Source organism: Lepisosteus platostomus, chromosome 4 (assembly GCF_059453375.1).
Source record: "Lepisosteus platostomus isolate fLepPlt1 chromosome 4, fLepPlt1.hap1, whole genome shotgun sequence".
Classification (NCBI taxonomy): domain Eukaryota; kingdom Metazoa; phylum Chordata; class Actinopteri; order Semionotiformes; family Lepisosteidae; genus Lepisosteus; species Lepisosteus platostomus.
This window is the reverse complement of record NC_142614.1, coordinates 60,048,451-60,075,859: the sequence shown is the minus strand read 5'-3', so window position 1 is coordinate 60,075,859 and position 27,409 is coordinate 60,048,451. Positions and strand designations below refer to the sequence as shown.

The 27,409-nt window shown below is 37.7% G+C and overlaps 1 protein-coding gene across 2 annotated transcripts in view; it reads left to right on the top strand.

The window, feature by feature from the left end:
- The window catches only part of abhd17b (abhydrolase domain containing 17B, depalmitoylase), a 34,552-nt gene extending 7,143 nt beyond the window's left edge, over window positions 1–27,409 (top strand). For both annotated transcript variants that reach the window (XM_088630104.1, XM_088630103.1), the window contains exons 3-4: window positions 22,902–23,081; window positions 26,139–27,409. In XM_088630104.1, the coding sequence (XP_088486230.1) occupies window positions 22,902–23,081; window positions 26,139–26,358 (400 nt within the window). In that variant the 3' untranslated portion in view covers window positions 26,359–27,409. The remainder of the gene's footprint in view (window positions 1–22,901; window positions 23,082–26,138) is intronic.

The window sequence follows — 27,409 nt, the reverse complement described above, 5'->3', positions numbered from 1 at the left end:
TTAAAAATCTATACAGAGCTCTGTGTAGTCTTAAGTTTCTTCTGATCCCAATTTATTTTTACATAAATTACAGATTTGTAGACATAGACTACCTTGGAGTGCAACTGAAGGAGAAATGTGTGCTTTGTTCTACTTTGCGTTGTGTAGAAACTTGGGTATCTAATTAGAATAAGAACCTAATCCACCTATTTAAACAGTGTTTAATATTACTCTTTGTTCTGGTTTGACTTGTTATCCTGGTCTTTGATCAAATATAACGCTGACTGTATAAACTCCTGCTCCAAACATTTTGAGTAGAAAACAAACAAGGATATTGGTGCCTTCTGTTCACAGAATTAAAAATGATTTCCCGGTCACCCAAATGGTAGTATTGCTCATTACAGCTGTGGAAGAAGCTATCAAGTAATGGACTTGGTAGTGTGCCATACTGTAGCTATTTTAGAATAAAGGCTTTAAGTGAAAAGTCAATCAAACATCAGAGAAAGCAGGTCTTGTACACTAGTAAGAGGAAATGCCTACTTCAAAAAAGGAACTATGTAATCAATAAAACTTTACTTTGTTCCTCCTCAGCTGCATACTGTTACTGTTCTAGTTTGGAGGCATTATTGGACATTAGCCCTTTTATGGTTTCACACAGTGGCATTTATTTCAGTGTTTGATTTTTGTTATCTCTTACAGCACACATCCTGCTCATGTTTGCAAAAACATGTAATTTAATCTTCTTTAGTCAAAGCCCAATAAAGCCATGGTTATCTAATTATCCTGGTTTGGGAAGAAACCCCATGGGATTTTGGAAAAGTCCTCTTAAAGCAGCTGATTTAATTACCATTGAATGTGAAATTACAGAATCCTTTATAGCTGTTCCAGAAAAGCCCCTTTCAGGACAAATACACGCATTGAAAATACGGAGAGATGATTCAGGAACAGAATTTGCTATCGGAGTTACAGTCCAGACGTTGAATTATTTTGTTTTGATGTGATGAATGTGGTCTTGGTTGTTAGGTTATTTGTTTTTTTAAGATCCTACACAGTGAGTTGTTGTGGAATTAAAAACATTTCACTTTATGAGTGGTTAAGTATCGTAAGTTGCACTTTTATTTGGTTATGTGAACTGCTTATTTAGATTGGACAAAAAGCTGCATGTACAGTATGATAGATTAAATCATCTCATCAAGAGAAACCCAAAAACGATTAGACTCTCTGTATAAGATGTACTTAAGGAATATTGTTTTTAAGATTAGTAAGATTTAGTACTGTCAATCATTATGAAAACACTGAGCATTATGTCACACCCACATCTACCTAGCCTGTGTCAGCTCCTAAGTGCAGATCCAGCCTGTGTTATTAGCCAGGTTTTTCATATACAGCTTGATGCTGGGGTGTAATTTGACTGTGTAATATATGCCGCCAGTTACAAACAAGTTTCTGAGTCTGTCTAGCCTTGAAGATCCCAAGAATCAAATATAGAAACCAACAGTAGTCTACGTCTACGAAAATTACACCTTGCCTCGGACATGCCTAAGCTGTTATTACAATACACATTTGTGAGCTATTACATTACCACCAGCGGTAGAGATGCAGTATTGCTAATGCTTGGTGAAGTGAACTCTCATAGTCCTTAAGACTGGAAAAGATCTTTTTTTCTGTGCAGTCTTTATAGAAGGATCCCTGGGGCAAGGCTCTTTGAGAAAGATTTGTTTTTATTACATTTTTGAATCGTTTTGAATTGAATGAATGCCTACTCAGTGTTTTGGCAAGTTGTTCACCATTCCGTTTTGAATTTCTGTCTCTTCCCCCCAAATAGGTTTGTACTTTAGTTGGCTGTGAAACAGGGGTGCTGTGGAGTTTTGGAAAAGTCACACCGGAAGAATAAAAAAAAATGAATACATTCACTATTGCTCATGGAGTAACCCAAGTGTCGTGCTGCCCGTATGAGAGAGGGAGGCCACGCCCCAAGACTCCTCACGCGGGGATCACATGTGGTGCGCGTTAGGTTTTTCAAGTTTGGACATAAACACACAGAGGGAGAGCATCTGAGAGCGGTTAAGCAAGAGCTCATCAGTCCCTGCCAGGACAAGGCGATGCAAGCACAGATTGAATACTGAGAGAAGTTCTGTTGTTAACATTAATTAACAACAGAATTAGGCCCCTGACATGTACAGTGTGTGTTTGTGCAGTGGGGACAGGTGTACTGCAACACATTTATATTTGTGTAATAGCCAGTTACAGTTACAGTCCAGTTCCTGCGAGTTGTAGAGGTACTGTTGATTAGCAGCTAATTAACATTTTGGAAGAAGCCAGCAATTTAGCTTTGTATCCAAGTAGTTTGTTAATTTTGAAAATGCCCAGGGCTCCCAGACCTGGCCTAGACCCTTTAGGACAAGAAGCATCACTTCAGATGTGATTCCTTTTAGCTTAGTGTTTGACTGTTGGAGGACTGTATTTTAGTTATATTTTTGGGGTTCTGGTAACTTCTTCTGTTTTCCTTAAATTATCCTTAAATTTAAGAATGTCAGCGATAACCTCGGAGTCGGATAGTATGTAGAACTACATTTTATTGGAAGACTATTATTCTGTATAATTTCCATTTTTATTAAAATGTCTGTACAGATTTCTCACTTTTTCACTGTAGTGTTAGGTTTTATAGCCAAACTTGTCTCTGTTATAATGTTGATAATCCATGCAGTGGGAGACTATCCTAACAAGGTGTAATTAAAAAGCAGCTACGTAAAATGATTAGGCCTGTCGGTTTTTACACTGCTATGGTGTCTTTGTGCAAGGTGCAGAAACTAAGTGGGTACAAGCATTGCTGGGACCAGTGCCTCGTTGAGGGGGAAGTTGTAGACTCTTGTATTGCCTGCATTATCTGCGTTATCAGTTCCTATGGGTTAAATAACTCACAACTGATTCAGCTGGTGACTCAACTTTATTTTCTTTTGTTTAATCCGTTTGCATGAATGGACTCTCCGCTGCCCTCAAGCCCTGCCACGGTGTCTTAACCTCTGAACACACATTTTAACCTCACACCACAACAGAGACCAGGAGAAGCTTTGGCCTGGCCTTTACTACTTACATCATTTAAACTTCCAAGGGTTCTCTTCTTTTAATTTAAAAAAAAAGTATTTGCTCCCAGTTTTTCAGCCTGTAAATTAGATTGAAGTACTAATGTTTCATCTTGGAGGGAAGGTTCTTGGTTTCATCCCTTGTATATCTGCTCTTAGCCACCAACCGCCAATGTTTGCGAAGGCCTTTGCTTGATGTGCTGTGTGTATTTGAGATGCCTCTTTCTTAAAGCGTTAAAAAAATTGTCAAGTACACCTGTTTTCTATGAAGGTTGTCAAGTGGGAATTTTGTTTACATTGTTTACATTGTCAGTTGTCTCTTGAAGTTCAAAGTGCAACCGACAGGTTAATTGAGCAGTATGGACTGGGTGCTACCACGCCTGCAAATAAGCTACATTAGTCTGTATTCATAGTGCACATCTATGTCGAATGGGTTTTGAAGGGCAATACTTCAGCTTCCCTGAGAAGCGACTTTGCTACATTTGTCTCCTTAATTAAGGTGCATGTTTCATCTTTGGGAATGCTGAAGGACTTAAAAACCACTTAGAAAAAACAATCATAACTTGATAACATACTGCATTCCATTTTAGTATCCTTTGTTGCATCTGTCAAGTGATGCTTTATCTATTTTTTAAAAATAAAAATAAAAATACTTTTCCCTGCTAGAATACGGAACTACATATTGTACACTGCAGGAACAGAAACAAGTAGAAAGAGAGAAAGCCGTTTGTTCTGTCTAGTTTGTTTTGATGCTAGCAGCAAAGTGATCTGAGGATGTCATTGAGTCATTTCTTCAACAGTGTCTTGAACAACCTATCATGCCATTACCAACAAAGCAGTCTCTCCCATTCTCCACCTTGAATACGTTTCTTTGTAGTTTCTACTTGTGTCCTCTGGTTCATGTTTCACTGTCTATTATGAAGAAGTCTGTAGGATAAGTCTTTGTCAATGTTTTTCGGGATTTTGAGTGCTTAAATGAAGTCTCCTTTTCTTCTTTGTTCAAGACTCAAAAAGTTCTGTTACCTATTGGTATAAGAAACATTTCCAGATTTGAAAGAATATCTGCTTCCTCTTCTCTGGACTGCTTCTAGAGGAGAGCAACCAGACACTCCTGGGAATGCGTCTTACACTTGGCGGTCTTTTCGAAATCCATGTAGATAATACCTATATTCCTGTGGCCATACTGATGATCATTTTGTTTAGTTCAAATTTATTGTAATTGTTTCCATACCTTTATATGTGATAGAAGTAAGACTTAGAGATTTGTCTCTTTCTACGGATGGGTGCTACATTATCTACTTAACATGCAAAGAGTGTTTACACCTATCTTGAGTTGACTCTTGGAAGAACTGTGTTAATGACCTGTGAATAATGTCTTCAAGTACTTTTGGTACAATGCCATCAGGCTCTGGCGTTTTACAAGTGCTAAGTGCTTCTAGTACCTGTTACACTTCTGGCACTTATAAGCTAATACTATGTAATATAGAACTGTCTTTGCTCAGCCTGAGGCATGTTGTCAATGACTACTGTGGTAAACACCTAAGTAAAATATTCAATTAATTTATTAGCCTTTTCTATTTTATTGTTTTATTGTCTAAACATTTCCTGTCATCTTTGTCATGTTTTGCTTTGTCCTTCGTTGCTCTGTGGCTGTTTTGATACTTAAAAAGCCCTTTCTTTTTGTATTTTTGCCTTCATTGCAACATGTTTCCCACTCTGGGCCTTTCCACTATCCTTTCTACCTGTGCTTGCTATCTGTTGTACTCCAGCTGTTCTCCATTTCTTGAAGTGAATAATGCCTCTTATTTTTTCTTATATGATTTACTAAGCAGTTTTAGTCACTGCTTTCTTTTCTCTGTGATAGTCTTAGGAGGAATCTGTTGTGTGCTTCAGGGATAATCTCAAAATTGCCACCCGTTCTCTACTGATTTACTGTCTCTTACCCTGACACTGTCTCTTGAGCTCTGTCTCGTATCTTCATACTCTGCCTTCCTAGAATTGTAACCCTTTCTCTTAGACCTTACCTTGTTCAGTTTCAAAGCATGTCACATTATGATCGCAGTTTCCCAGTGGTTCTTTGAAAAGACTAGGATAATACAGACATTCCCTCTTGCAGGCACTTTGACAGACAGGAGAAAAAAGAAGCTGTTAGTCACATCTACCATTTCAGTTTCAGCTGCTGGCGTCCTCCGTAAGGAAAGCAACCAGAAACCAGACACGAGAGAAGGGTGTCATTCGCACATTTAACTACTGGAGATAAATTGAGGTCTCTTTTTCCTGTCTATAGTACCAATAAATCACTGTCAGGCACCCACATCTATAATTGATAAGACTTCTAGAAAGAAGAGGTGGCATTTTATTTGAAATTACCCCACTGGTTAGTCAGGATTTGTGATTTTGCCAGCTCAGTAGCTCTATATTTGAGATAGTTAATTAAAAATTGTGCATCAATGTAAAGATTTTCACATTTGAAAAGGCCTATTAACACAAATGGGATACCCGATGTTTTAGTCATTTTTGGACATTTGTATTTTGTTCTTGGCCAGAAGACCTTTCCTCCTGATGTAAAGATGTTAACTAACCGTCAGCAATTTAGGATCTTGGATGAGGACTTAATTAAGACTGCACAGAGTCTTTTAACTCAGTTAAGATGTATGTTGTGCCATTGGCTTTTACAGTTTACAGCTCCGTGTAGTGTAACAGATTACATTTAGAGCCCTTTTAAGGAAAGGGAAAGCAATCCTCTACAAGACTTAGTAGCACCAGAAAGGTACTATAAGTCAGTGCAGCTTTGTCTCAGCGGGAGTAAGAATTTCAGTTGTAGTTTCACATTTCTTTTTAAAACCCTGCAATCCCAGTCTTTAGGGTTAGGTAGAATGAACTGTCACGTATCCATTTCAATGGCACAGTAATTTGAAGATATGAAATTGTACCTGAAAAATTGACCATAATTGTGCTGCAAAGCAGTCTGAGGAGTACTCTGCAGCTTTGATAGCAAGGGGCTAATCAGGGTTTAGACTTATAGAAATGCGAGAATTGTGCTCGATATTCAGGAAGGGAAAGGCTTATTGTGTTTCTTATAGGTTGGTATTCAGCATTGTAAGAGTGGATTAAATTGTGTCATTTGGTACAGTATTAACAGCTGCATTTTAAAACTTGGATTCAATTATTTCTTCAATAATGTATATGTAGCATTGCATATATAAACCTGCATAGGCTTCCTGCTCTGTATCAGATTAACAGCTGCATCCAGGGCCTAAAAATGATAATACTATGCCAAATATTAATTTTGAGAAATACAGTAGTAGTTTTGGATTATGCATTCTGTAATCTCTGAGTAATTCTCTTGAATACGTCAGTTAAGTATTAGGGACTCTCCTGAAAAGGCGGTTTGTTTTTGTCTTAATCTAATAATCAGAACTTTAACAACCTATACATGGAGCGGCTTTCAGTGGGGCATCTCCCATTCAGCTCATGGGCTCATTTCTGAGAACAGGCTGTCACAGCAGGGTCATTCCCAGCTTCACGTGTGCCAAGACTGAATTCCAGACTCACTTAACAGTTTAGCCAATCTGACCATGTGTGTCACATCTGAGCAGTAGTAAGGTAATCTTAAACTTAGATTTTCATCATTGAAATAGGCAGCATTGTGGAGTAGTGCTTATGGCTCTGGACTGGTAGCTGAAAGGCCATATACAGGATTCAAACCCCTGACTTGATTAAATGAGCACAAATATATGTCGAATTGGGTAAATGTGTCAGCTACATTAGTTTAATTAATTGAAGTAGCAGAAATCTCCATTAAGGGTTCTGCTCTTGCTCTCTCTATCTCTCTTGTATCCTTTAGCTAGGATGCAGATCTCGTGGATCACTGTTCCTGCCAATGATCAGACTGTGTGAACAGCTGAAGAATGTTAAGGATTTGTTCAAAGTATTATTTGGGGTTAGGTTTTATGTTATACAGCAGATCAGGATTACACATGTCCCGATATTTGATGAATAATCACGGCTAGTTTTTTTATCATTCGTGGTTTGTATGGGCTGCTTGAGGTACACTTAAATCCAAATCTGGTGTTCCACAGCAAATGGGTTTGGCACCCTGATATAGGCCTGGTTAGTGACGGGTCAGCTCCACAGATTATTCCAAACAGCTAGAAATAATTCAAAACTGGGTAAACAAAAAGATCATATTTTATGTACACAGGTGGACAGTGTATCATGCAGGTTGCAAAAACATGCTATAAACTTAAAATGGGGGGGACTCTTAGCTTGAAGATGGTACTAATAAAAGACCTAAGTTGCCTCATTTTTTCACCTGATGATGATAATAATAATTGCTTACACTTATATAGCTCTTTTCTGGACACTCCACTTAAAGCGCTTTACAGGAAAGAGGCATTTCCGCTCCAACACCAACAATGTGCAGCCCCACCTGGATGCTGCGACAGCAGCCATAGTGCGCCAGAACGCTCACCACACATCAGCTATCAGTGAGGAGGAGAGCAGAGAGAATGAAGCCAATTCATAGATGGAGATTATTAGGAGGCTATGATTGGTAAGGGCCAATGGGAAATTTTGGCCACTGCGCCGGGGTTACACCCCTACTCTTTTCGAGAAACGCCCTGGGATTTTTAATGACCACAGAGAGTCAGGACCTCAGTTTTACGTCTCATCCGAAGGATGGCGCCTTTTTACAGTATAGTGTCCCCGTCACTATACTGGGGCATTAGGACCCACACGGACCGCAGGGTGAGCTCCCCCAGCTGCCCCCACTAACACCTCGTCCAGCATCAGCCTTAGTTGTCTCCCATCCAGGTACTGACCAGGAATCAACCGTGAATGGGAAACTCAGGATAGATACAGTAGATATGAAACTGAATCAGGAGGCACTTCTTTAGACGGATGTTTGTGGGAATGGAAATGGGGAAACAAGCTAGCCAGCCGTGATGTTGATGTCGATGGTATCAAGGAACAGCTGGGTAACTCGTCGTGATGGAGTCACCATTGGAGGATCCTTGGCTGACTTATCTACTAATTAACATAGAAACTAGGTGCCAGAACGGGCTCATCTGGTTCGAAAAAATTGTTTTGAAATTGATTCATGACTTTTGAAAATAACAGAGGGTCTAACTTTCTAAAAAAAATTGTAGTTAAGTAAAAAAGTGTAAGAGTATTACTACAGAGCAATAACATTTGAAGAAAAATTACCAGAAAAGCACTGGGGGAGTACTCTAAAATAAATGAAAGCTTGTTTTCTATTTTTTTAAGGGTGGCCTACAGTATGAATCAGACAATTATCATTTTGTTTACATAGCAACCCTCTGTTTGGTTGTAGATAAATGTTTTGGGTGTGGATTTTTTTATGTTGTACTACAGTTTTCTTAGTCAAAGATATTGAGTCATAATTAAGAAAACGGGTATATCAGCATTTTTACAAATGATCACTTTCCCCCACAATCAAATGATTATTCATTTTTCAGGGTGAGAATGAAACTCGTATTAACACGGGTGGTTTGGTGAAGTGCTCCTCTATTTCTCCTCTGTCTCTGACAGCCTCCTGTCAAGTTGGATAGACTCTGCTTTCTGCAGCCCTCTCTAGGAGAAGTATTGTCGATACTGGGTTGATGTAATTACCATTAGTATACGGTATCAAAAGGAAAAAAGTATCTTGTACATAGCTATTCAAGATAAAATATGGTGAATGAGAAAAAATGCAAGTACTGAGCCAACTTAGGTCTCATGTGTCTTGTATCACAAAATAAATGAGAAGGAAATTAGACACACTGCAGGACCAGGAGTGAGTTGGTTGAAATTGAAAAGTTGGTTGAATTTAAGATAAGATCACTTTATTAGCCATATACAAGTTCTTGCATTAGGAATTTGTCTTTTTCGCATACCCCAACTTGTTCTCCATGAGACACACAGATACACAGACAGAGAGAAGCTTGGGGTCAGAGCGCAGGGTCAGCCATTGTACGGCGCCCCTGGGGCAGTTGGGGTTAAGGGCCTTGCTCAGGAGCCCAACAGAGTAGGATTCCTCTGCCGGCTACGGGATTTGAACTGGCAACCTTCCAGCCACAGAGCCACCGCTCCGCCCTTTATAAGTGGCTCTTTTCTTTGCTATCATTTTTGGTATGTACAGCACGTGTTTTATATTTTTCCTTAATGTAGGCCTAATGTGGATATCTTATTTCAGATGTTTGATCAGTGCAGTGAGATGCGGAGCAGATTATATAGGACATATTGGTTTAACCACTGCTATAGTAAAACTACTGTGGAAACTGACTGTGTACAGTGGCTTGGGCATTTAAAAATGTTGATAGTGCTTTTATTTACAATGTAAAGCTGTGATTTAATTGTGAAACCTACAGATTTTACTTTAAAGCTCAAGGGCTGAATTTTGAATGTTTTGTATCTGATACACCACTAGATAACTGATAAGGCAGAAGGAACTTTAGCAATGAAGGATGAGGAGTTTCAGATTTGTGCTTTCAGAAATCAGTTTTAAATTTGGATGGATTTGTCCGTGATTATTTTTCTACAGGCTGCGTAATTTGTGTGTATGTGCAGTCAGTTTGTCTTTCTCTTTCCCCTAGAAATGCTGTGAACAGTAACCTAATTGTGAGACTTGAACTTTTTTCTCTTCAGACTGATATATCACAAGGTGTCTCGTGACAGACTTTGAAGTGATTGTGGTCTTCTTTTTACTGTGTGGTTTTATAAATTGTTGAACATCTAGCAGTGACTTTTTTACCCCCTTTCTAAAGATGGGGGTAAAAAAAGAATAATTTGCAGTTGGTGGTTGTTTTACTGTTTTACACACAAAAGCAAGCGTTTGTTGTTTGCGTGTTTACATATAAACATACAGTACTTATATCACGTTTCCGTACAGCACACTATTGTGTGCCTTAAGAAGTGGGTTTGAATTGTGAGAACTGCTTGTGCTGTTTTTTGATTGGCCTTTATGAGATAATCCTATTAACCTGCTGACACTTGTCTACATGTTTTCACACTACAGTAAATTGGTTGCAAACCTTATGTTTAATTGGTCTGTTTTGCTTTCTTTTTCATTTTTATTTTAATTTAGTGACCTAAAATTATAATTCACATGCAAAATAATCTGTTTTTGTGTTGCTATTTTCCTGAAATAAAACCCCAAATGTTGTTTAATGATTCTTGGTAACATTTTGTAATTCTGCCTTATGTTGATTGTATGTTACTTACCATTGTGTGTTTTTTTTACAAAATATTTAGTGGTTTACAGAAAGGTATGGAACGGATCTTCTAGACTATTATGTCATACTTGAGTTTGTGCTGACATGTATTTTTAAAGGTGTGTAGGTATAGCCTATTAAATTTGCAACATTTTCTCCCAGTTATAATTAAAAAGTGGTTGTTGCAGAAAAAATAAGTAGGCTACACACTTAAATGAAAGAATACAACTTTCGCTGCCAAATGTTGTACCATTATAATACATTTATTCTGTTTTGTGCGGTGTTGAACGTTTACAGCATGGTATTATGAAAAGTTTTCCCTTTTAGCATCTGTGAGGATTTGCTGCAGGGCAGTGTAAGGAGAAGATATACGATTTTGAAGCAGGCACCTGCAAAGACACGACTTACTGAATCACTCACTCCACTCCCAGTTTTTTTGTCTGCTACGGTGTTAGGCAAACCTTTATCCTTATAACGTGGCATGGGCATATTTTCTGACACCTCTGTAGTTAGTATTATCCCTCCGCTGGCAGGGATGACAGACAAGACACCACCTTTGCTGTGAGGTTCTGGCACATCTGAGGGGCAAAGTTTTGCCACTCCTCCAGGCGGAAGTGCTCTGGGCGCTTCAGTTGCTTTTTGGGTTCCTTTAGTGAAATGCCTTCTTGAAATATAAACACAAAGTTTGGTTGGACTGAGTTTTAGTGTGTAGTTAAACACGACTGTACCAATTTGGAGAGATGCTTCAGGTCATTGCTAGGCTGGTATGTCCATGTTTGGCCAAGCTTGAGCTAATTGGAAGAGGAATCCAGGGATTGATTAAAATGCACTTGAATGTGTTAAGAGTCCAGCTGTTTTAACAAGGGCTTCAGATCCCATAGATGTGATCTAAACATAAGGCCTATGTACCAAACTGCATATTTCACAGTATCTTCTTAACAAGAACTTTACCCTTTTTATGCCAGACTGATGAGCAAGGCTAAAACCTTTAAACTTTGTTTAATCCTATCATTAGATATGGTTCCAGTTGTCCTTCACCTGTGGTTTGGCAAATCTGATTCACCTCTTTTTGTGATTCACCCTCAGAAGAGGCTTCTTCCTTGCAGCCAAGCCATAAATGCCACAGTCCTAGAGATTCATGGTTAATTTCCGATGTTGTCCAATATTCTGAAGATGCAGGTTTGTGTTGGAGGACTTCCAGCTGTTTCCTGGTTTTGTAGTTGCCTCCTGAACCGCTTGTATTCATAGAGTGGCTACTATACGACTAGCCTTAAAGTTCTCCATATCTGAGTATGAAGTAGGAAGTTATAGAGGTTTTTGTGGATTTTTTTATAGCCATCCCCCAATTTATCGATATTAATAGTCATTTGCCGCTGTCTTCAGAGAAGTCTATAACCTTAGGCTTGAGTATACTGTATTATCAAATTTGTAAGTCATTCTCTTAAAAAAATCTTGTTTTTTTTTGTTCTTAAATCATCAGGGATATGAATACAGTTGAATGCACTGTATATAATTTATTTGAATCTGTTTAATAGTTGAAAATATATTCCAAGAAATGTTTTTCAGCTTTAATATTTCTAGCATGCAGAAGTATGTCTCAGTCATGTGGTATAACAATCAGTTTTTTTCACTGGTGGTCTATGAAATGATATTTAGAGATTCTAGGGGCCAGTCACAGATTTGTCTTTTAAATAAACTGCCACATGATTTACGAAGTCCCTTTGACAAGGTATAGGCAGGTTGTTTTAAATGCTAAGATTATATATGGTAATTGCAGGGTCAGGTATTCTGTATTTTTGTGTATGAATTCCTCCTTTTCAGTTTATACATGTTAGATCAACTCACATTATCTTCTGCATTGAAGACTTCCCCTTTTGCAGTGTTTGAAGTATACAGGACAAGTCTGAAGCTTGCAGTATTGTTTTACAAATTGTAAAGAATTTATACTAAGATCATTACAGCATGATGACTGTATTTCATCTGTCCTTGCTGATTTGTGAAGTTGCTATAGTACATGTGTTTAATATTGACAGTTAGCGGTATTAGTGTACACTTTAAACAAATATGAGTAAATGTATTACAGCGTCTTCCAGTGACGCAGAAATACCTTTCAGGAATGATCTTGTGGAAGAATCAGGAATGATCCGGTGATCAACGTGACCTGTGAAGTGAAGCCCCTTGGATGTTAATTGAAAAAATTGAAGAAATAATATAGCTGCAGGTTCTTCAGATGTACTGTATCATACAGTGGAGTGTCTGAGTCTGACAGAAAACAGTGCTGACGAAGAATACAGCTTTATTAGGCAGACTTGGCCTGAGAGACCGGAATGATTGAAGAGGGGGAGGAGTAGCACTATACACATATTCGGGCTTAGAAACTTGGCTTAGATGAATAATGGGTCTTAGAATTTATATAGGTCAGATATACAATCTGAAGGAATATTTAGGAGTTTGCTAGATATAATCAAATGCTGATATTAATAAGAATTCTGTTCTTTATAAAGAAACTAATTATATAAATTAAAAACTATTTTTTTTTAAATTGGAGATTTCAAATTTCCTCACATAGACTGGAGAACCTATAAGAATGTCAGCAGAAGACATTGGAATGTTAGACATGCGTCATGTTGCTGTTTAATGCACATTCCTGGGGCACCTTAAAAAAAGATTTAATTTAGGTCTCTGGTGTGTTATTTGAAAATGTACTATAGTACAAATTGTGAGCTAGTGCTACCAGGAGCAAACACCTCTCACATTTGTAATGTGATCTCTTTTCCTTTGCTCTAAGGTTCTACCTGTTCATTGTATTTGATCTTAATGCTTGATCTGAATGCACCACTCTAAATGTAGGCACTACTGATGTTCAGAGCAGAGATAAGGCTGTTCATGATGATGTGAGCATTAGATGCTCTTATGCTGTTGTATATTTACTACCAGCATGAACAAAATTGGGCTTGGTGATTCTAGGGTCATGTGACTTCTGCTCAATTTCAGGTTTCGGTTTTCACGTTTTTTCATAACCGTTGCCTTAAATAACCGACTGTCTAAAATGGACTTAATCCCTTACACTGAATTAGGTTTTACTTTAATCCTCCTCACATCTACCCCAAAACATGCACTGTGTTGGACGATGCACAAATGCAGTTTTATCAGATGAATACAAAGCTTTGAACAATTATTTACAGGCTGCTTGTAAAGTTAGTCCTTTTTCTTACGATCATTGTGTAGAAAACACTAATGTAATAAGCTGAATAAATCTAACATTAGCCAGACATAGTTGGAGTGTTTCTTTCTCTTCATTCATTTATGCATTGTTTTTATAGTACCTTGATAATTGTGTCCCAAGAAAAAGTTATGCAGGAATTAAAAAATTGTGGTTAATCTTTTTACCGGAATATTAACTCAGATTGTGTAAAACCAAGTAAGGGGCAAATAAATGCAATAATGTGTCATGTTTAAGGATAAAACTGAACTAGATTTAAATTCAGTTTATCAGTGTGAAGTTTGGATATGTGACAGGACACCTGTATGTTGCAATGTTGCTGCATTCATTGATACCTGTGTAGGTCTGGGGCTGTTAAGACATCTGCATGATTATTTTCTATAATAATTATTTCTGATAATTCTGATGGTCTGCTACAACTGGTTTTCAACCTGTAGGAAGTGTGCTCAGCTTGGACCCTACTATTATATTTATTGTAACTTTGTAAGTTAAGGATGTTATTTCAAGGACGAAAGGTTAGATGCATCTTTTCTCAGTCACCTGGCATTAGTGGAGGAAACATTGTGTGTGCTTGTGAAGTTTTATCAACATGCGAGACATTTTTCCATCATTAGGCATTATTAGTAAGTAACAAATAGCAGGCTTAATGCCACACTCGTCTGGTGAGCGTGTCTGTCGGCAGTCACTCCTTGCCCTCACAAGTTCTGCAGTTAAAAAAAAAGAAACCGGAACAGTCACACCACAAACAATTCTCCTTGAGGCCTTAGTTTTCACAAAAATGATAAATTCCTAACATTAGAGTGGCACACCTTCTTGCGTTTCAGTCATAAGGTTAGAAGGGTTGAACTCTTAAAGAGAAGTGGTTCTAAAAAATGGCTGGTGGTGTTAAAGTCCAATAAAACTAAACTGTGCTAACTGAATGGAATGGGGGTCATTAGATTTTCTAGACTGACCATTCTGAAATCCATGAAAGCAGTCGCCTTCACAGTGGAGAAAGGCCCTCTTAAACTTTTGCACAGTTTCTTACAGTAAAGGAGATTTGTACTTGATTTGTGCTTACCTTTGGAGATTAGGAATAAAGAATTGCACATTAAATTATGCCTGTGCTTGGGGCATTACAGTTAGGTATTATGTATTTTTAGATCAGTGAATCGCTGGATGCATGAGTAACTCAGGCTTTTCAGCAGAGCTTGCTCCGCCACAAAATACAAATAAAAATTGCTTCTGACGCAAATAGGCAATCCACATTTCCTTAGAAGTATACAGTTGTAATACTGGCCTGTGTCTTACTTCAGGCTGTAAAGCAGGAATGTGCAGCCCAGGGATGGGTGCTGTGGGTTGGTGGGTGGGATCGTGTTTCAGCAGTTCAACATTTCTGACTAAATCTGGGAGGGTGATGGAAACAATCCGGTTCATCCAACCTGTTGTGAGTTCATAGTGAGTCATTAGGCGTTCCCTGGTGACCCTGTTTCTTGTTAGTTTTCAATTTACCAGCACCACCTGTGCGACTGGATGAAGTGAAGCAACACCTCATAGTAAAATTCTGCAGGTACACCCACCATCAGATTTCTTTAAGTAGATAAAATATTTTTTAAAAACATGCTTTCCAATTTTGTTAAAATGTTTCACAAAGTTAACAGAGCATATATATATATATGGATATTTATTTTGAAAGAAACTTGTGGTTGTAAGGTTTGAAGGGCAGCAAAGCTCATCCATGGGAATTTAAAGTATTGCATTTTTTCTAACTGTGGAAAATCCAGGTATGTTTGGAACATGATTGAATATCTCATGTAAGTTGTATGGAGGACTCCTAACCCTCTGATGTCTAAACAATCACTCCAGGACTGGTCTGCAGTGCATTGAAGCAAATGTGTTGGTCTGAACTAGGTTTATGATCATAGGGGTGCCTTTTTACTGTACAGTATATATTATGTAAGAAATGAAGCTCAGTGCTAGTATTTCAAATACAAGTTCTTCAGGCCTTCTCCTGTCTAATGTGTTGTTTTCATTTTTTACAGTATTGCAGCCTAACAATAAGTGAGGTCGAAAAGTTTGTCAAAATACATACCAGGAAAATAATGCTAAATGAATGGAAAATTCGAGAAGATTTTATCTGTGTGGAAGATTTTATCCACACAATAGAGAAGATTTGGAATTTCATGTTCAAAAATATTTTTTTCCAGGGAGAGACATGTTTACCTTTGCCCCATTACATTTGGTTCTGGAACTGAGAAATGTACTGATCTTCGAATAATAAAGATATTAATTTTTATGTGATGTGAATACCTGAGAGGTTGTACTGACAGCCTCTGTACTTGGCGGTGCTGGAGAAGACCTTGCTACTATAATTCTAATTTAATTTGACTTGGATATTTTCCAGAAACGAATCCTCAAAGTGTGATGTTGATTTATTGCCTGGTAGCAGAGGTCCTGCAGTGTCAGTCTGGAGCAGGGGTTGGCCACCTTTCAGAAAGGGTGTGCCAAGAGCTGGCTCGTGCACTTGTTTTTACAGATTTACATGCCATTGATGGTTTTAATTGTCAATAATAGCCCTACTTACATCTGATTGATACAAATATAAAAATATAATATCTCATTAATAAATTGGTACGCACATCTTATCATTTAGTGTGATCCTTGTGCTTGCTTTCCCTTAATGAGTTCAGTTGTTAACCAGCTATGGGAGGAACAAAGAACTGACTTTAATTTTTGAAAGTACCTGTTCACAGAGGTGTGTTGATCCAAATACTGAAATAATTCCCAAATCTCTGTCTGAAAAAACATCAGTGATTTGAACTCCATTTTTTATTCCTTGCAATCTTGTGCACATCTAAAACACCATGTCTCAAAATCAAATATGAAAGTTGCGGAAAATCGCAAACTACCTTCGACAAAAGGCAAGAAGCTCAACATCTTTATGTGGTTTAATGAAGCCACTATTGAAGTTCCAAAAAATTGAAAATTGAACGAATGTCGAACTTCAAGCTGACTTTACTGCATTGCAGTACCAAAGCTGTCTGGTTTAATAAACATCACACTAAAACTTTGGAAATCCAGAAATCTGACAGAAAATTCTGAAGCCAGTTCCTGCGTGTACACTTCAAACTTGGCAACGCGGACTGTGCAGTGTTTTGAAAGATATTTGAAATAGTGGAAGGCTGAGGTGTCAGTGTCACAAAAAAAAAATAAGTGTTGCAAGAAGTGCCTTTCATGTTTCGCAAGACCCATAACAGTTTGATCTACACCCTGCAGTTGGAGGTGGACTTCATTCACATGCATGGTGGTGTTGGCTAGAAGCATTCGTTTTGCAACCAATTTTTCATTGTGCGGTTTGGCGTAGTTCTGACATTTTCTGGGGGGGAACCGATCTTGATTGCATTAAGACAGCCCACAAATCGTGCCAAAATCTTCCCATGGCTTTACAATGTCTGACTTTATTAAGTTATTAGAGGCACGGTTTGCAAGCTTTTCAGTGAAAACAATAGCCTAGCCCCTCTAAAAATAATGCAGTAAATAAACCAGGTAGCATGTTGAATGTGGAGAATAACAGATCAGTCAAGCAAAGTTTTTATCTGAATTTCTTCCTGGCTTATTAGACTTTAATCGCCTCCTGGTCTAGAACCTGGAGTAACAAAGACTACGTGATGATTGTAGAAAACCGTATATCCGTTTAGAATATTCTTTACCTTCTGCTCTGACTAGTTTCACTTAATCAATGTGAGGTTTCCACAATCACCAAGTTACTGCAGTCATAATAGTTATATAATATAGAACCATAGAATAGCACCTCAGTTTCTCATTGATAGAAGGCTACTGTCTCTTAGGAGCCGTCCATAATGCAAAAAGTCAGAGTAATGCACTCCCTGCATCAGTAACAGGGCTCATACTGAGTAAGTTACACCAGTGACGGCACCCACTCTGGAATCTAGACAGTGCAGCTTGTGTTGCAGCAGAGGACCCGGCCTTTGGGCTGGGTGCAGTAATCCGCTGCCAGCCCGGCTCAGACCCTGTCAGGGGCAGAGGAAAGAGCACACCTGTCTACCGTAATTTCATTTTTCACAAGCACTTGCTCACGAACATTTTCGCTGCGGACGTGATATTGATCATATGTTAAGATCACTGATGCAATAATCTTGGTCAAATAACACCTTTTTGTTAACAGCTACTTGGGACAACGTGCTTGTCTGACAGTTCATCGATGAGTTCAACTACTTCTGCATGTGGTGATCATTAAAATGTTGATTTGATGTGAATACATTTTCTTTTCCTGCTGCACTAAGCTTAAATGTCTCCCAGGCTCAAGAAGTCCCTAGTGTTCTGTGAATTATGGTTTTGACCATTCTGTGTTAACAAATGGCTTTTGGCCTGTCTGGGTTTCATCTGATTAATTTTAAAATCTATCTGGCCTCTGACTCGCTCCAAGTCATTTTATAGATTAATTTATTAAATGCCAGGCTTCCAAGTGTTGTTCTCATAGTAGTCGTTGAACTACACCATTTTTTAAACACGGCAATGCAGTGTTTTTTGCTTTTTTGCCAATAGTTTGTAGGTTTGTTGTTTGCTGAATGAGAGGATTACATTTTTGCAGACAGGAGATGTAGCATTTCTTTTCTCTCTTCACTCCAGGCCTGATTTGGATTTAAATTAAAATCGCTCAAAAGCAAAAAGACTAAGTGAAAATACTTTTGTAATAGGTTGGACCGAAACATCTGTTTTGCGTTTTGAAAGAGCTCCGCAAGAGACTGTGAGAATTTGCTTTACTAATTGCATTAAGGAGTAGCGTTAGGAAGGCCAGAGTGTACAAGCCCAAAGTGGGATTTAGCTAGGACACCCTGCTCAGAACATGCCTACTCTTATGCAAGAAAAAAGCCTTGGCATCTTTAATGACCAAGCAGTCAAGACCTTGGTTTAAGGTCTTACTAAAAGGCAGCATCTCCAACAGCACAGCGTCTCAAGTCACCATACTGGGACATGGTTTGGAAATTCTGGTCCAGGGGGGTAGAGTGCCACCTACTGGTCAGCTGACACTTCTTATAGCTGCAACCTGGTTTTCCTTGGAGGTCTCCGTTCCGGTAGTGACCAGTCTTAATCCTGCTGAGCTTCTAAAATCTGACAAGATCACGCTGCAAGGTCGTAAGTCTGCTCTTACCAGCATAGTCTACAAACTACAAGGAGAAACGTATTATATGGCAGTAGAGAACTGAATTGTACAGGTTTCTGTGTGTTGCAGTTTAACAGCACAATTTCTTCCTGTATACTACAGAGCTGAACTGCTTCTCATACACTGACGTCATTAATGCCCTTTTTCTCCTAGTTAATCCACTTCAACTGTGAAGACAGCTTAACAGGTCAACTCACTTCTTATTTTATGGTACGCAGACTTAAGATATGAATTTTGCTTTGCTCAGTTTTTTTTTAATCTGGGATTTCTTTTCAGGGCTTCTGATCAGTATTTTTCTTGATTATCAATCATTTGGAAGAAAGAAATCTGCAGAAACTATTGCTATTTTTTGTAGGAAAAACTCAAAACTCAGTATGAGAGTGTTTAATATGCGTGTTCCCAGGGATGAAGAACACGTATTTGCTTTTCCACAAAATTACACAAACGGTTCCAGCTGAATAATGAGCTACCACAGAGCTGAAGTATGAAATCTGTACTGTCCTATTTTTGACAGAGTCAGGATTTCTGCCAAGTCAGAATCTCTGGCTCACCGTTTCATCCTGTTTGACATTCTCCCATCTTCCCCAGTGTGGGCAGTAGGCACAGTGGTAAGACTAGAGATCTGTGGGCGTGTCAGCAAACTGAACAGCTGCTCGCCTTCAGAATGAAGAGCAGCTTCAGAAATACCTGGAGCACATTACTACCAATGCTTTTTAAAACCCACAGACTTCAGAGACGGCTCTTGTATTCAGGACTTTTCATGAGGAGACTTCTGATGCAACTTCAAACAAAATGATATCTGACAATTATAAAATGAGGTTCAATGTCTTGGTTTAAAACACTTCAGTTGTTTTACAAATGGCAGAAATGTACCGGAAGATGTGATATGCAAAATTGCTTTTATGCTTACTCCTGTGTCTAATCCTCTTCCTTTCCTGAATTTCAGAAAACTCTCATTGGCTAACCTAACATCTTCCTCATCCTCAGCACAGTTGCAGTCAATCTCACCTTCTCTGACTCGTTTACTATTTATGAAGAAAGGAGCATTCTGCCACTTCATGTTACCGGTGTTCAGATCAAACCTGAAGTTATTACTTTGCCTTTGTGTTACACATGTACTGGAAAGTTCACATCAGAGCCACGTGTTTAGCGATGCCTTTGAAAATACTGAAAATGCACACTCAGGAACAGTCACTTTTCTAAAGGTTGTAATTTTCATAATTCAGTCATGTTGACAAAAAGCAAAACTGAAACTGATAGATGACTAAGGTGTTGCCAGGCAAGGAGTTGACACATGCCATGCTTTCTGTTTATACCCTTCCTCTGTATTTGGCATTTCCAAAGGCTGTTCTACTTGTTGACTTACCGGTAAATGGCCAAAATAAGAAAAACTGAAGGCCATGAATATCAGTACGTTTATAACATTACTTTATTAACCCTTTACAATTTCTTGCATTAGGAATTATCTTTTCGCATACCCCAGCTTGCTCTCCATGAGACACACAGACAGGGAGAGAGCCTGGGGTCAGAGCGCAGGGTCAACCATTGTACGGCGCCCCTGGAGCAGTTGGGGTTAAGGGCCTTGCTCAGGAGCCCAACAGAGTAGGATTCCTCTGCCGGCTGCGGGATTTGAACCGGCAACCTTCCAGCCACAGGCGCAGATCCTTAGCCACAGAGCCACCGCTCCGCCCCAATATCAAATGTTTAGTGTTTAGCTTCCAAATTATCATGCTTCTAGTACACCTCTTAAGATGTTCAGTCAGCCTGCTAATTGACGGCAAATCTATCATAATACAGAAAGTTAAAATGTCATCCAAGTTTTAAATTAGCTCCTTGAAGAAATGAGAAAAATCTGTGATACTCTGGAAAGGCTTTGTTCTCTGCTTAAGCTGTGAACATACTGTACCTGCTGAGTAAATCCTGGGATGTTTGAAAAGAATTAGAAAAAGTTAAGCAAAGCATTAGCATATCCATCCAGTATCGTATCGTATTTCTGCAATAGCAGGTGTATAAGTTGACTTTATTTAATGCCTTTTGTTACTTAAATGCATTAAAGAGTTTCTTTATGAATATAAAAATGAATTTTACTAGGAAATCTGTGCATAAGTAAAGCCCATCATTAGTATTTTGAAAGGCAGGTAGGCATTTAAATAAGCATCAGCAGACTTATGATCAACCATGAAATATATTAACATTCATTTTGAAGATGTTGTATAGTTACATTACGTAAATATTTGAAATCACAGTTATTAGTGTCTGCCTTCCAAATACCAAATTGATAGTGAAAATAGTTTCTGGATGTTGTGAAATGTGCACTATACTGGCTGATTGTCCCTATCATATATGCTGTGATCCTACCTTCTCAATATACAGTATAACCAGTCAATATATAGACTGCTTTTACCCCAGTGGGCTTAAGAACTGAGATACATTAAATACCTCACTGTACTTTTTTTTGTCCGTGGCACATTTTCAATACTCATTGATCTGTCATTTTCTAAATTTGGTCTAGAAGTGAAAAGCATTCCTGATTCAGAAGCCTGTGGCAAAGACAAAGGCTGTATTCTCTATTTGGGATAATTACACAGGGGGTAAAAACCTAATCTATTATTTCAGTACAGATTGGCCTCGAGGAAATTATTGATGGCCAGACATTTTACATGAACTAATAGAGGTAAAGTATGTTTGATCAAAATGCCTATCTTAAGATAACTGTGACTTAATGCTGCTAATAATTATGAGATATATTATGTAAAAATAGAGTTTTTGTAATTATTTTGCAAATCTTTATATCTCCAAAAGATGTATATTCAGCTTATATCCTCTCCTGAATTTGCTAGTTTTTAATTAGTATTTACTATGAAGTGGGAAAAACTCCTTACTAAGCAAGAATACTTTTAATAGATTTTATGTACATTTTTAGTGCTTAACATTCAACACCCTGTTATTGATGTGTTGATATTGATTGAGGTGAGCTATAACTCTTCTACTGTAAAAAAAAGAATGATCGGGTTTGTGTGCAAATTTCACTGCTAAGGGTGCTTATGCAGTATGCATGATCTTCTGACAGTACTGTATGTTCATTATATTATCATATATTCAGAATATTTCTGGCGTGGATTTTCTAAATGGTAACAATTTCAGCTTTTGTTGTAAAGAAATAACAGATTGCTCTGCATAACTATAAATTCTGTCCTTGACATGTTTAATCTTCAACTGTTCAGATAAATGCCGCATACCAAGATCACGAGGGTTCAGAAAAGGAGGCTAATCAAAATGTGAGATTATAACTCACAAACATTATGATTTAAGACTTTTTGGAATGTACTTCCCTTTTATTTGGTGTGAGTTTGATTAATTTGTATGTTTTACATAATTTGTATGTTACTTGTCACTAATATGCAGAGTTGATGAATGGGTGAATTTCTCCTGTTAAAATTCCTTGTACGTAAGGACCTGTGGTTTCCTTAATCATCACTGGAATGCATAAAACCAGACCAAGACAAAAGACTTCACCCAAAACAATTTTTTTTCTCTATTTAGCTTTCAAGCTGTAGCTCTAACTTGGATAAAGCTTAGACTCATTGTTTTCACTATTGTGTACGCATTGGAACATGGTAACTTAAAGTACTGTAACAGGGTTATCTTGATTAAATTTTAATTAAGCAATGTTACAATGTGTCTGTAAAGGACTGAAGTGTTATAACTAGTTTGGAAGTTTTGATGTACATGACATTAACTTGGGTGATCTGTGTTTCTAATCTAACTACGGTACACGTTAAATGTTTTGGTGAAATTACAATGACTTCATGTGCATGTATAGGATTATCAAGGAATTGTGTAAAGAAAACAGAAAAATTCATTTTTCATGTGTAGTGCAGTGTTGAGAGTTGGCATACTCCAAAGTTCCAAGTTCCTTGATATACATAACGAGGCCAAATCAAGTTTACTTCTTTGTTTTGTTTATTGTTTATTATTTACTAAAAGGAGAAGAGAGGTTTTATTCGTTTTGGTGGTGTTAATTATTAGCATTGCATGATCAGAAGCATGACGATGAGGACAGTTTACGCCTTGGATAAGCCATGAGAAGTTCTCTAACAGACTGAAGCTCTGGATCTGCAGTGTTAGTTCTGATCCAGCAAAAAATACTACTATGATATTAAATGTACGAAAACATTTCCCTTTTCCCCCAATAAGGCTCCTCCTACAGTATGTTGAAATTCCTTTTTTTTTTCCAGGTACGGAATTCGCCCGGAAAATGTGATCATCTACGGACAGAGTATTGGAACAGTACCGTCTGTGGATCTTGCTGCACGGTACGAGAGTGCTGCTGTCATTCTTCACTCTCCTCTGACCTCAGGAATGCGGGTAGCTTTTCCAGACACAAAGAAGACCTATTGTTTTGATGCATTTCCAAAGTAAGGATTGTTTCATTTATTTTGTATTGCAGTGTTTGGGCTTTGTGGTGTTTCTTAATGTTGGTCATTGATTCTGCTACATTCATTGTTTTCTGAATAGGGTGTGACGGGCAATGTCACTTGGTTCAGGATGTGATATCGATGCAAAATACATGCCCAATTATTAAAACTTGAAATTATTTAAACAAAAACAGTTCTGTTTCTGCAGTTCCTAAGCTTACTGCATTTTGCTGAATATATTAAATATTTGAAACTAACATTGTGATCTTTTTGATTTTGCACTTTAGTAACTTTTGTATCCTTGACTAACTTCTATTCCAACTTCTATACCACAAGTTCGGTATTGTAGTAAAAGCTGACGTATTTTCCGATAACTGATTTGACCTTTATTTTTCCTTAGTGAATAAAAAAAACAATATTACACTCATTAGCTAGTGAGATATGGAAACAACAGCTTTTTTTAAAAGCAAATTAAAGAGGAATCAAATCAACATGCTTAAAAGACATCATTTCTGTGATCTCATGATGTCTTAAAATCATTCAGGTAAAAAGAAATCAAAATGGTTAAATATAAACAGCTGAGTAAAAATTGCCAAAAAGTAGGACTTGATCTCAATATTTTCAATGGAGAGCTTATGTACAGTGGAACAGTGTCAAAGGTCTCTATAACTTGGAACCATTTCTCAGTTGCAATAAATGAATACTAACAACACAAACAATTTAAATATAATTTATTGCCAGAAATACAACAAAACTATTTCATTATGGTCTTTAATATTCCTGTGGAAACTGCCCTCATTACAGATACATCACAAACTTGGTTTGAACAGGAAGGTGACATTATTTTACTAAACTACCAAACCCAAATAACAAATATCGTTAACAAATGAAGCATAAGTACCCCCTGTATTTTTAACGCACACAGCATAAAATGAAGATCTAGTGAGTGGCAGCAAAGAATGTGTTTAAAATCTAGATTTCTTAAAGTTATTGCTTGCTTTTGCAGTTTGTGTTGCATAACAGATCCCTATTTTTGAATATACCTTTACTATTTATCGTATGCCAGAAAATTAGTCCAATATACTGGGTAAACTTGTAAATATGTTATGGTCTGACTTCATCTTCTTCCCTTCACGGTTTCATTCATTTTTGTTTGGTTTCCTGTTTTACTTTGGATAACTTCTATTTTAAACATTTTTTTCTAGGGACTGTTTACCTTCAATGGACTTTGCTTCCATTCTCTTATCTCTCTGATTAAGCAAGAATCTTTTTTTCCTCAGTGCTTTTTGAAATCTCACATTGGATGTCATAGCAGTAACTTGCAAGCCTGCTTTATGCATGCTGTGCGTGCAGCATAATGAAATAACACTTTAAAGAGAATGAAATGAAATGTTCACAAAACCAACCCGAAAAGGGATTCAAGAGTAGATTCGGAAGATCTTCCTAGTGGCAAATGGGAACATGCACATAGAGCAAAAAGATTTTGTGATTTCCAAGCCATTGAATGTGATAGGCATTCAAGATAAGCTGTCTCTAGCTCCTTCTATAGTGAACTTAATATATCATCTTTTGGTAACAGTGTTCTAATTATGAATGGGATAAATGGGTGTTTTATATATACTCTGCCGCATCTCATGAACATATGATACTGTACATAACAGAAGTTGTATTTAGCATATAAACATATTCATTAAGAAGCTAAGGTAAGAAACGCCTCAGATTTTGCCATTGTGGTATTGTAGTCAGCAGTGGTATGGTTGCCTTGTCGTTTCACAGTCACCACAGCAAATAAATCCTGATTTATGTCATCTCATGTAAAACCAGCTGTACCAGGCTACTGTCCCCTTGCTTGTAACATCTATGTGTACTCAACTCTTATTTCTGTACTGGATTAAAATATCCAGTACGAAGGTATTAAATAAAAAGGTATTTTCTTAACAAATAACATTAGCTATAATGATTTTAAGATTACTGGAATATTATGATGATTCCACTGCAACAGTGTTCTATTTATTCACAACATTTTATTTTTTACAGATTGAACACAGCTATAAGATGTGAACAAAAATAACTTATTTTAAATGTTGTATTGGTATTGCAAATTTTGCACATTTGCTCAAAACCTCAACCACTTTTTAAAACTATGTAACAAGCACGAAGCTTTATTTTTGTATTTCATTTATCTCAAGTAGGTAAAACCTGAAGATCTTTATCAGTTGTAATAGTTGTCTTGTATGTATTCAACAGGCTGTACGACTGATCTTTTGTTTGTTGAAATGTTGTTAAATTGCTGATGTGATCAGGAGAGATGAGAGGTAATAGTGATACTCTCTTACTATTACAGTTTCTAATCCTCTTCCCTTCGCTGTGTTGTGTTTAATAATTATAATAATAATTGCTTACACTTATATAGCACTTTTCTGGACACTCCACTCAAAGCACTTTACAGGTAATGGGGACTCCCCTCCACCACCACCAATGTGCAGCATCCACCTGGATGATGCGACGGCAGCCATAGTGTGCCAGAACGCTCACCACACATCAGCTGTCAGTGGGGAGGAAAGCAGAGTAATGAAGCCAGTTCATAGATGGGGATTATTAGGAGGCCATGATTGGTAAGGGCCAATGGGAAATTTGGCCAGGATGCCGGGGTTACACCCCTACTCTTTTCGAGAAACGCCCTGGGATTTTTCATTACCACAGAAAGTCAGGACCTCGGTTTTACGTCTCATCCGAAGGACGGCGCCTGTTTTACAGTATAGTGTCCCCATCAGTATACTGAGGCATTAGGACCCACATGGACCGCAGGATGAGCGCACCCTGCTGACCCCACTAACACCTCGTCCAGCAGCAACCTTAGTTTTGTACTGACCAGGCTCACACCTGCTGAGCTTCAGTGGGTTGCCAGTTGTGAGTTGCAGAGTGATATGGCTGCTGGCTGTTTACAGGAAAACTATTCTATCTAATTTATTTTGAGTGATGGTTTCACTGTAGTGAGGGTTAATGTTGAAAGCATCTGAATAACCCCTAAATTTCCCTTGATTTGTCTTTACACAGCATTGACAAAATTTCTAAGATCACCTCTCCGGTGCTGATTATACATGGGACGGAGGACGAGGTCATCGACTTCTCGCATGGCCTGGCCCTGTACGAGCGCTGCCAGAGACCCGTGGAGCCCCTGTGGGTGGAGGGCGCCGGTCACAACGACGTGGAGCTGTACGGGCAGTATCTCGAGAGATTGAAACAGTTTGTCGCCCACGAGCTGGTTAATTTGTGAAAGGACTCCGCAACTCAGCAACTGTGAATTTTTTGTTGTTCTCATGTTTGAACTGCACGTAATCACGCTAAGTCAGAAAAGATGTAAACCGGAGGATTCTGTCTGCATATCACGTTCCCTGCCTTTTAGACAGAGAACGTACAGGTTATGATTTGTAAACATTAGTAATGAAGGTTTTCATGCCAGTATTAAAAAAAAAATGAAATCCTCTAACACTATCATTTGGTCAGTCTGATTTCTTAACTAGATTCTTTATGGTTATCACTTTTTTATTGATTAAACTGTAAATGTACAACATTTTAATGAGTACTGTATGAAATGTAAATTCAGAAATTTGCTGTGCAAGTGTTGCCAAATGTTCAGCATATCAGAAAGCAAATTTATATGGAAACATTTTTAGAACATCTCCAAGAATCTGTATAATGTTTTTTCAGAGATACTGTAGAACTGTAAAAAGAAAAAATGTTTTCTTATTCAGTCAGCTGAAGGTTTTGTTTTATTTTTCAGACCACTCGTAAATGCTGGATAAATTTAAAACTCTTTTAGCATTTTCAGATAAATTGTTTTTCTAGTAATTTTTGTCTATATACTGTAGATATTGCCTGACAGCCAACTTAGTTTTTTTTCCTGTTGCCTGTTATTAAATTATTAGGAAGCAATTAAGGAAGTCTGAATGAAGAAGACTGTGTACTAATGCTTTAAAAAATATTCTAAGTAGATATGGCCAAATGCACACAGTCAGCTAAGTGTAAATGAAACGCTACATAATATACTGTTTACTACGTAGATTGTAATGGAGGAATTTTTTCATGGTTTGGACTTGTAAATAATGTTTGTACTTGACATTTTTATTTTCCTCCGCGTTCTTGTGTATTATGCATACATATTTGTATATCCATTTTCTTCTAAATGGGGTGGGTAGCATATTAACAATTTATCCTGACCAATGTAGTTATTTTTATTTTGTGTAAAATGCCTTTCCTGACTGAAGGGACTTGACTTATATATGAAACGGTAATAATAGGAAATAAAATGTATTTGAGAAAAAAAA